Genomic DNA, 11,555 nt, shown 5'->3' with positions numbered 1-11,555 from the left:
TGCAGAGCTAATTTGCTTGCATGAAATGTGCTGATGCTGCAAGGAACATCTGTGATGGCATAGTGCCTCACACCCTTGAATACTGCTGAATTTAATGGTTAGATTTTTTTTTTTTCATTTAAACAGAAACAAGTATCTCTTCACCATCCAGTTTTCAGCAGATGCTTTAGTGTTGTGCATTGATTTAATTAACATTAAATCAGTGATCAAATAACACATCAGAGCTTTTGATGATCAAATGTTTGGTCCTCTTTAAAGGTATGTCTATGCACAAATACAACACTTCCTGCGCCAACAGATTCATTATTAACCAATATCACAACAGTGATTGTGAAATGTTTGATGGAGAAAGATTGAAGTGTGGCCCGGTTGAATCATAGTTCTGACCCCTGAATCCCTGTAGGCCTTGGTCAGTGATAATGTCTATCACAAGTGGAACAGAGTGAGATTAATTGCCTTTTTTTTTTAAACAATTACTATAAATAACTGCAGCTGCTCATTTAAGATAATCGCTCCCTGTGGCCCTCCTCTGCCCTCTTACTTCTGCCCGGGGCAGCTGGACAGCTACTCTCAGAATCAGCCTAGTATTGAAGTCTCCTTTGGCTTTGACCAGGATATGTTCAGCTAATTAATTTGACTCACAGCTGGTATTAAGTCTATATCCTCCAGTATGGTGGGGACAAGACCCAGAGGGGTTATTGGGAAGATGAGAGGGGTCAAGGGGAGCTCCACTATTCTATGACAACATTTTTATCCCCCTGACTACTCACGGCCCTCCCAGTCAAATCCTTTAGAATCTATTTTCCAGTCTCTCTGGTGTTCTCTCCTCCTTAAATGTTCACCAAAAATAATTAAAATTGTGTAGTTATAGTCTTCTTGTGGTTGGCTAATTAGGCTAGCACTACAGGGGAATACAGGGAGCCTCACAGTAAATGAGGACAGCCCACAGTGAAGCAGTGGTGTCTTCTGTAATCTATTATCATATACACATAACAGCTGATTCAGGTGACCGTAAACATGAATTACTTAACATGTGCTGTGCGTGCGGCATACACCTAGACAGAATGGGGGCGTTTTCTGCCAACAGATGGTGCTATTTGTGGAAATAACGCTTACCTGCGTAGAAAAATCTGCAGTTGGAATGACACAGTTCCAAGTCCTCATAAATAAATTAATACATTTGTAAGGTGCACTACTGGAACACTGTGTGTTCATTAATGGTGATATGGATGATGAGATGGGTGATTGGTTTTACTGGCGTGTATAAGATGCAACCCCAATCCAGTCTGCACTTTTCTACACATAAAACATAGTGAAAAACATCTGCACGGACTCCGTAATCCACTCTGTTCCCCAGGTTCTTTTAAAACAAAATAACATGAGGCAGCAGTTCAGCGCCCCTCCAAACCAGATGGGTGGAGGAGAGTCTGACTCCAGCAGCCTGTGTGGTGTGCTCCACTCTGCTGCATCACAGCCAAGTGACACAGAGGATCCATTGTGTCACCATCATCATCACACTGCCTGGAGCCAAGAGACACTGTCCCAGAAAGGAAGACTCATTTTCTCACTAACTATTAGGGAGTGGCTCAAGAATAGACATCAAACTGGGCTGATTAAATGTAGAAGGAGGGCTGCATAAATGTGTGACTCTTCTGATCCTGCAAAGGTGCCCCCCCCCCCATTCCTCCCTCCTTCCACACACAGATCACCCTTCTATCTTTCACATGACAAACTGAGTCTACTGAACTTCATGCTCCACAAAGAGACAACAGGACAGAACTGCATTCCAAACCAGAGCATGTGAGTAGTGTTGTTTTGCAGCTCTCTATCCCCATCTCCAATAATGAGCTGCAACAACGCTAATAAATTGTGGCACTCTTGCTCAGTGGATTTGAGAGCAGAGAGGTGGTACGATGCCAGCAAAGCAAAGCCTGACAGGACAACTAGCATATAGAAACACAATGCTGGCTCCACCCTCAACAGATGTGTATAAGAGACAGGCACCCCACTCACCCACACCAACCCCCCTGCAGGGGAACAGGAGGAGGGCGGGGGTGCTGTTAAGACAGCTGTGCTGCAGTTGAGTGGGGACACAAACCAAGCACTGTGAGAATATTTTTGCACACTTGGCCCCTTCTTCTATTCCCCTTAATGATATAATATCATCACTAAGAGATGCCTGCCTGATTTTGCTGCGATAGAATTTAAATAATGACATTTGACAATCAAACAAAACAAACACTGACTACTCCTAATGATCTTTGTAGGCGTGTTAGGTTTAAAACTGTTTGTGTATAATGCTAGTGATATAGTCAGTGACTCCAACATGGCATTAGTAAAAATGTAATGGGGTATTGATCCGTTGCTTGAAATACCATGGGTTTCGTAGATACCTGACTCCCTGTGACTGCTGTCCCTTCAGCATTGTAGTGCAACGATGTATTTGTCATCATTACGATATGTGGTGGCCCAGCACGGAAGGGAGAACTGCAGAGGGGAGGGGAGCAGCATGTGTGTGTGTATCGTTTCCCTGAGTCATTACCTCTCTGTAGTCTGAATCTGGACTCTGTGTGAGCAGCAGCACCTGACTCGCCACAGATCTCCTCCCAAGATTTTGTCCCAAGCCCAAACTGTTGTCTAATCCAGGCGCACTGTCTCTCGAAACACTGACTCTTCTGTAATTACAGCAATCTTGTCAGATGCACGGATGTAGTCAGTCGTGGAGCATGACAGTGTGGTGGCAAGCTGCTGAAGGAAGCCTTTGAAGTTGCTTTGCATGGGTCTTCATCATTCTGTCACTCAGTGTGTGGAGACAGTGAGTGAATCCATGTGGCTGGTGGATACTGCTGCTGGGTGCACTCAGTGTTTCTGTGAGTGTTGGGGAGGTTGTGTAAGGCCAAACTACAGATGCCACATGACTGAGGTCAGTGGTCTGTGTACTGTATGAATAAGCCTTGGGCAAATACATTGAACAAACAAATGATCTCAGAAACATCCAGTTGATTTCATTTTGCTTCAGGAACAGATGCAGGTAGATTTCCAAAATAAATCTGCATGGGTCTTTCCAAAAAAGACTCGAGCTGCAGCACCAGTTACAACGCCAGCCCCTCCCTTCCCTTTACTGTAGCATTGCTTACATGTGAAGGTAAGATGGTTAACACTCAGCTATGATCCTCTTTACACTGTGTGTTACAGCTGGAAAAACACAGCATATGAGTCCAGGGACAAACTGGTTGATACTCTCACACAGCTGTGTTAAACATCCTATAATCCCCAAGAGGAACCATGTGAACAAAGTTCAGGTTTTCACATAATGGAATATAAATAGAAGCCCTGAGGCTTAAAAAAACGTAATGGGACTTCGATTGGATGGCTTTTAAAGTGGAAAAACAAACTTGATTATCGACCACTGAGACTGTATGGTTAGCGGCTTAAATTATGTAGTTAATGCTTGTATGAGCACTTTATCTATCCATTACAAAACAAATTGGTTGTGTCACGTGGACCTCTAACACTTCATAATAATTTTACGGTTCTCTGAATTAGTAATTCCACCACAGCAAGTAACCTTCAGTTGCAGATATGAATGGAATGCATTTTGGACCAATGCCCAGAGTGCACCTTGGACTTCACAGCCTCACATTTTCAACCTTGTGTAGCTGATCCACACCAGTGAAGTGCACATTAATACCATTACAGTTTTTCAGATTATATGTAAAAGCTGCTCTTAAAGAACAAACTCAAGTCACACTTACAGTATAGACAGAAAAGAGTGCATCAGCGCAAAGGCAACCAGAGGTGTGCATTTACCGTGCCATTCAATAACTTTAACCTCAGCAGGAAACCCGAAAAAGCGTTCAGCTACTTCCGGACCTGTTTTAAACTGAGCTCTGCATGAGTTCATTATCAACAGCTCACTCTGGGAAGCTACTGAAGGTGCAGAGGAATTAACCAGGGGACAGAGAGAGAGAGAGAGAGAGAGGTTTCATATCCAAAAAGGTTGTTTTACTGTCCTTGAGGATAAGCAGCCACTGAACCAAGCTGTGTGAACTGTGGCTTAGAGTAGGTGTTCCCTCCTACCATTTAGCAGATAAATAAACCGCTTTAATAACAGTGTTCGCCTATGTGCACAGGAGTATCTGTGTCTGCATGCATCACAAATCCTACAGTGATTATGGTGCTGGGTGTGGCTGCTAAACTGTAGGCCAACAATAAGCCAGCGATGACTATATTCACAACCCACAGTCAGAAATGAGTATTATCTCATTGCTATACCTGCGCAAATGTTACTCTGAAACCGGAGTTGAGAGGAAATGAAGACAAGTGAGGAAGAAAAACCACACCCATGAAAACCACAAACATGATTCAGGCTAGGTTTGTAGGCATGCCAGGGGTGTAGCTGTAACGCCACTCACCAGAGATATCCCACTGCTGTTTTAAATCTTTGTCAAGTTGATCAATGAAGAGTGAGCCACCATAGTGACAAAAAGGGAAAAGGTGCGTGCTCCAATAATGCAGAACTAAGCTCATAGATATTGGGGTCTTTTTCGATTTCTTCCCACTCTTCCTCTTTCCATGCAGAAGAGAGGAACTGAATGGAAACTTGCAGCACAGTCAGCCACCTATGTGATACCAAAAACACCAGGCCGTACTGGCAGAGATCCCATCAGGCGGTTGTCATAGGGACTGCCCCAACAAATAGGCGTGCTGGCTGCCTTAGACAAATCTGTCATACACATTCTTGTGCAAACCACTGAAAGTGTTTAAGCAGTTTGCCTTCTTGTTTTGTGAATCATGACACAAGTGAATTAGGAGAAACAAGTGCTTTATATCCTGTTAGCTTCGGCGGTGAGATGCATAAAGTACCTGTTGATTTGGTATTTAACCCCATCTTTGCAAATGCTGAACAGTATAACACTTCACAAGCAAGAAACGTGAGGCTCGTTACACAAAATACCTATTACTGAGCTTCATTATATGACCTGAAACCCTTTCCTAACCTCTCCTCTCAGGAAGTGCAAGGAATTTCGGCTGAGCTCAGAGGGAGTTGAAAGAAGGGCCAGGAGGTCTCATCTTTACAGAGGAGAGGTCATAAAAACTTGCTTACAGTCTGTGTCCTTGCCCCAGGGGCCCCACTGTTACCAATAAAGCTGTGAGGGTCATATGGTTGTAATGAAGTAGTGGGAACCAAAGTGGCCATTACAGCCCAATTAAACTGCCATTGGTGTCTAATGTAGACCAAGCTCTTGCTGATAGTGACTATTTACAAATACACTGAAGCTTGGATAGCTTCTCCACTTGCAGTGTTTGTGACTGATAAGTTTGACGAATTCCTATAACTTTATCGAGCAGTTAAATCACAGCTGCATGAGGTGTGTGGGTTGTGTGAAACATCTTCTTTAGCTGCGCAGTCATATCTGTCTATGTCACCTGACCTGTCTGACGGAAACCTCTGTGGTGCTAAAGCAAACATCCTGAGGCCTCTACAGCAACTCGCTAAGCACCAGATTTTCCACACAGCAAATGCCACCAAGATTAAACAGCCAAACGTCTGTGGATGCAGACACATGTATACACAAGGATACAGTGTCTGATTGTCAGTGAATGCTGCAAATTATCTGCTTGTATGCTTGAGAGAGAGGAAGTGAATCCCTTTCTTTTAAATTGCAAGCAAACTCTGTGCAGCTCAGACAGTGCCAGTTTCTCTGTGGATGTGTAAAACAGTGGGAAAGACACAGTGCCATTCAGTATGCCGAGTAGAAAAACCCTTGGAAATCTGTTGAATAATACTAACTAATCTTTTGTAGCCCTAAACACAGTGGTCAGACCACTTGTCACCATCAATCCTGTCTTTGTCACAAGTGAAAACACCGTTGTTATAATCAGCTTTAATCGAAACTAAAACATTCTTCCACTGTGACTCAGTGGTGTACTGTGTCAAAAAGGTTTCTTGTAGTACACTGACGAATTCAAATCAACTTTTAAAGTATTTTTACAGAAATAACAAATAATATGAACCCCCAAAAACGTTTCTTTTGCAATGAAAATGTTATACAGTTTTGCAGACTGAAACTTGGAAGAAACGACTATTCAGCAGTAGCAAAAACTTAATGAGCTAAGAATTATAGTGGAGTAGAAAAGGGGAAAAATACAATACCTCAAAGAGATCACGTTCAATTTTAAGAGATTGCATTTAGTACATAAAGATGACCGATATAAATATTATCCTAATTACACACTTGTTATGCACACATTAACATGGTTGTGACTCCTTGTTTAGAAGTGTTTTTCTATTAGCAGTTGGAATCTGTTAACATGTAATTCATATGCCCTAATGGAAATCTAAACTTAACTTAATTACAGAGCGTGAGGAAGTCTTAACCTGTATGCATTTTCTTTGACTTTCTCAACCCCAGCCTGCATTAGTCAACTTGAACAGACTCCAGTCTCACTGAATAAAAACAACCAAGACTTGTTTTTTAATGCCAGTCCCAACCAAAAGCAAACTCAGGAAGTTACAGCCAACAGCTCAGCATCAACTCAACTATGGCTCACAACCAACACGCAACATTCAAAAAGAATTCACAGTTCAGCTGTATATCTCCGCTGGCCTTCCAACTCTCATGCAAACTATCATGTGGCTCCGTTGTTGTTCCAGAAAGACCAGCAGTTGGACTTCCTGTTTTGTACATTTTCCCATTTACTGGCAAGGGAACTGAGGATGGACATAAACCCTTTATGAAGAATCTGCCCAACAGCACTAAAACCAAGAATTTTAACACTGCAGACTTCTACTTTGAACTATGAGCATTATTGCCTCTTTCCCATAGTTTTAATCACTATAAACATATTTAGCTAAGCTACTTTGAAATAATAAAACTTTCTTCTTTGCCAAACTTAAAATGGTTTGATCATTCACAGGCCATACGCTGCGAAAACTACCTTTGATCCTTGAAGAAACAGAGACATAACAGATTTAAAATCACTTTTTTAATAAGACATTACAATGACATTGTTCTGTACATGGTTCCCCCAGTCAAAATAGGAGTAAGAGCTGCACCACAAGGTGTCTTTCAACATTTCACCAGTAAACAGCTCCCTCTGACTGCACGACAGATGGACTCTGATGTAGGGTTACTGTACTTTCGTACTCATGCTACAGATATAGGCTATCATATAATGTCCCAATACTGAGACTAATCAACTGTGGTATCAGATTGAGAGAGCTCAGAGCTGAATGACATTCCTTTGGAAAGATTGAGTCAACAGACTACATGTTACCCAAAATTAAAAATGCATCCCAACAAGCATGTTTAAGAGTTACCAGAGGCCTATTTGTTGAATATTCAGCACAATTAGGTATCAAGACATGACACAAAAAGTCAATCAGTTAACTATATAGCCCACATAAGGGGATTGGGAGGGGTAACAAAACGTGTCCGAAGTCATTTTTTCTCTGGTGTTAAGACTGATGACAATGAAATGTAAGCAATGATTTTTTTTTCTTTTTTCTTTGCTGCAGTCAATACCATTAAAAAGAAATACTTGTCATCACAGTACTGTGTTAAAACAAATGTCAAAGTCCTTCCAAGTAGACTACATGACATTAAAGATCCCACCTTTGAAGAAAAAGATTAAGATCCAAGGTCAATGCAACAGAGATTGAAGAACCTTGAAACAAGCTGTAGTCCGAGAATGAAGATAAAAACTTTAGCTTCATTAGAAAAATTATATAAAACAGGAAAAACAATAGGCAAAGGCGGTGAACTCTGTGGCATTAACATTTGGACCAATTAATTCAATATTCATCAAGCAAGCCCCAAAATAATGAATGTGATATAGGCCTGCTACAGATTACAAGCAAACTTGAAGCCAGAAAACCCAGATAAAGATAAATTAGTCATGGGGTAAAGGTAGTATTAAAAATAAATGGGAAATAATCAACTTTTTCTGAACCATACTCATTTTGAGAAGTTATTTGTTACTTGCAACTTTATTATAGTTTTGACCTAAAACAGTCAGCACTCAATCATTAAGATTTGTAATTTGAGGTTAGCCATGTCAAGCCCTCATACAGTCCATCACCTGTAGTCGCACAGGAGGGCTGAACATACCAATTCCTATCTCTGATGCGGGTCAATCCGAGCTTCTCTTGGATTTCATGTGGCTTCATGGCATCCGGAAGGTCTTGCTTATTGGCGAATATCAAGATGATGGCATCCCTCATCTCCCGGTCATTAATGATGCGGTGAAGTTCCTGCCTTGCCTCGTCGATGCGATCCCTGTCCGCGCAATCAACCACGAAAATTAACCCTTGGGTGCCTGTATAGTAGTGTCGCCACAGAGGACGAATCTTATCCTGGCCTCCAACATCCCAGACGTTGAACTTGACGTTTTTGTAGGTGACAGTCTCCACATTGAAGCCGACTGTGGGGATTGTGGTGACAGACTGTCCGAGTTTCAGTTTGTAAAGGATTGTTGTCTTTCCAGCAGCATCAAGTCCGAGCATTAATATTCTCATTTCCTTGTTGCCAAATATTTTTGAGAGCATTTTCCCCATTTTGAACTCTTGTGCATAAATACTTAGCTCCTAATGAGAAAAAATGTCTGATACCGTGCTGATGATTATTCACTTTAACTCTTATCTTCAGTTTGATTATGGGCTTACTTGTGAAAACATGACTCAGTGAAGAGCATTTGTAGCGAAAAAGTCAAAAATGCATACTCATGTTAAAACAGTACTTAGGGACTTTTTACTTGAGAGTCTGTGCGTCAGGATCCTGTAAAGTGCAGGGACATTTATGTTCAGAGTATCACAATGTTTACAGGCCCTATACTCAACATGGCACGGTTAAACTAAGAACTTGGCAGCAGCTGTTGCCTGGCGTTCATCGTGTTGCCCAAATCGACATAAAGCTGCCTGACAAACACAGGCCGTTACGATTCAAACTGCAGAGAGCAGACACTATGTGTATATAAGGCCCCGAAAAAGCCGCGGTACTTGTGAATTCCTCCTGGTGTTTGTGTCTGGCGGTCCTCCTCACCGGGTGCGCCCTTGTTCTCTTCACCGCTACCGGAGCAGAAAAGCAGCTTTCTGCGGTTATTCCATCAAGCGTTCCGCCGGGTACCTTCACCGTACTAGAGGGGACGACTTCGGGTAAAAATCCACGGTGACTCAGCAACACATGTATCCACTCATGAAACTCCACTGCTTGTCCCCCTGAAAAGAGATTTAGAAGGAGGGTCAGGCATGCCAAATTAGCAAGCTATCGCTCATGGCTGCTAAATACGGCTAGTGGGCTAACATGAGCTAGCCGGTTGCCTAGCAAGCTAGCCTTAAGCAATCTAGCTAACGGTGGTTAGCTGTTACAAGCTAATCATATCTGGATATAAAAATACGAGCGACGAAATGTTTGGTTTGCACCTTCTTGACATAAACACTTAATTGAAATACAAGTGATTTACCTCCTATCTCCCCCTCCTGTCTCGATAAATACACCCAGCTCCCGTCTTTCTCCTTTAAGTCGAGCTGGTCGCAGTGCTGCTACACCGGAAAGGTGTGGAGCTGCATTAACCGCCACTTCCTCCCGTCTACTTCATTCAGCTGCTGCCGCCGAGCACGGCTCTCACTGTCTGAGCCATACGCTACTCATAGGGTAAACAAAGAAATACACAAACTGCCATGAAATACACTGTGCCGACTCTTAACAGCATGTATCCAGTTTAGTTAACATTATACATGCCAGCAAATAATATTAAAATGTAACACAATGCTTTACTCTTAACTGTGCCCGCTAACAACATTAGTAGGCTGTTTTATTTTAGGTCTTATTGATTATATAAAATCTGAAAACGTTTTTACTTACATATTGATAGAAATGCATTGCATTGGTAATATTTCACTATCCAATATTGTCATCTGATTCGTCTTACGATTCTCTATGAATATAAAGGGTAACATCGCCCCCTTGTGGTAGTTGCAGGTTACCTTAGACCAAGGTATGATTCTGATCATTTTGTACATTTTCTTTTGTATGACTTGACAAATCTCTGTTAGGTCAATCAGTTGTGTTGTTAAACTCATATTTAGCAAACTGTTACCCTTCCAGTTTTGCTGCTGCCGGCATTTAGACGTAGCATTTGGGAACTACAGCAGGCAACTCCCCCATTGTGTAAACATTTAAAGAAATATTTCTCTAACATTAGTGAATATTAAGACGAACCCTTAAACTTTTCCGTTTCTACAAAACTTTGATGTGGTTGGGCAGATTCAAACCAGGAGGAAATGACTATTAAGCAGCAATAAGAAATGAATAAGAGTAGTACTTTATGGAGGAAAGGGGAACTACAGGTGAAACTCAAAAAATTAGAATATTGTGCAAAAGTTCATTCAAGTCAGCAATTCAACTTCAAATGTGAAACTAACACGTGATATAAACTCAGTACATGCAAAGTGAGATATGTCAAGGCTTTATTTGTTATAATCTTGATGATCATGGCTTACAGTTTTTGAAAACCCCAAATTCAAAATCTCAGAAAATTTGAATATTTGGAAAAGGTTCAATACTATAGGCTCAAAGTGTCACACGCTCATCAGCTAATTAATCCAAAACACCTGTGAAGGGTTCCTGAGTCTTTAAATGATCTCTCAGTCTGGTTCAGTAGAATTCACAATCATGGGGAAGACTGCTGATCAACAGTTGTGCAGAAAACCATCATTGACACCCTCCACAAGGAGGGAAAGCCTCAAAAGGTAATTGCAAAAGAAGTTGGCTGTTCTCAAAGTGCTGTATCAAAGCACATTAATAGAAAGTTAGCTGGAAGGGAAAAGTGTGGAAGAAAAAGGTGCACAAGCCGCAGGGATGACCGGAGTCTGGAGAGGATTGTCAGGAAAAGGCCATTCAAAAGTGTGGGGGAACTTCACAAGGAGTGGACCGAGGCTGGAGTTAGTGCATCAAGAGCCACCACACACACACGGATCCTGCAAATGGGCTTCAAATGTCGTATTCCTCTTATCAAGCCGCTCCTGAACAACAAACAACGTCAGAAGCGTCTTACATGGGCTAAAGACAAAAAGAACCGGTTTGTTGCTCAGTGGTCCAAAGTCCTCTTTTCTAATGAGAACAAATTTTGCATCTCATTTGGAAACCAATGTCCCAGAGTCTGGAGGAAGAATGGAGATGCACACAATCCAAGATGCATGAAGTCCAGTGTGAAGTTTCCTCAGTCTGTGTTGGTTTGGGGAGCCATGTCATCTGCTGGTGTTGGTCCACTGTGCTTTATTGAGTCCAGAGTCAACGCAGCTGTCTATCAGGAGATTTTAGAATACTTTGTGGTTCCTTCAGCAGACAAGCTGAAGATGCTGACTTCATTTTCCAACAGGATATGGCACCTGCCCACACTGCCAAAAGTACCAAAACCTGGTTAAATAACCATCAGATAACGGTGCTTGATTGGCCAGCAAACTCGCCAGACCTGAACTCCATAGAGAATTTATGGGGCATTGCCAAGAGAAAGATGAGAGACATGAGACCGAACAACAAAGCATCCTGGTC

The 11,555-nt window shown here is 42.0% G+C and overlaps 1 protein-coding gene across 1 annotated transcript; it reads right to left on the bottom strand.

Annotated features, from left to right (window-relative positions):
- Positions 1-6,975: 6,975 nt before the first annotated feature.
- arf6b (ADP-ribosylation factor 6b) lies at positions 6,976-9,623 on the bottom strand. The gene is made up of 2 exons (XM_023417317.2): positions 9,466-9,623; positions 6,976-9,220 (listed from the first exon to the last, which is right to left on the bottom strand). The coding sequence occupies exon 2, from the start codon at positions 8,558-8,560 to the stop codon at positions 8,033-8,035; it is 528 nt and encodes a 175-aa protein (XP_023273085.1). The 5' UTR covers positions 8,561-9,220; positions 9,466-9,623; the 3' UTR covers positions 6,976-8,032.
- Between the last annotated feature and the right edge of the window lie 1,932 nt (positions 9,624-11,555).

The sequence above is a fragment of the Seriola lalandi genome, unplaced genomic scaffold (assembly GCF_002814215.2).
Source record: "Seriola lalandi dorsalis isolate HSWRI2012SDOR001 ecotype SW California unplaced genomic scaffold, Sedor1 jcf7180002054573, whole genome shotgun sequence".
Lineage (NCBI taxonomy): Eukaryota > Metazoa > Chordata > Actinopteri > Carangiformes > Carangidae > Seriola > Seriola lalandi.
The sequence above is the reverse complement of the archived record's forward strand: the minus strand, read 5'-3'. Positions and strand labels throughout refer to the sequence as shown.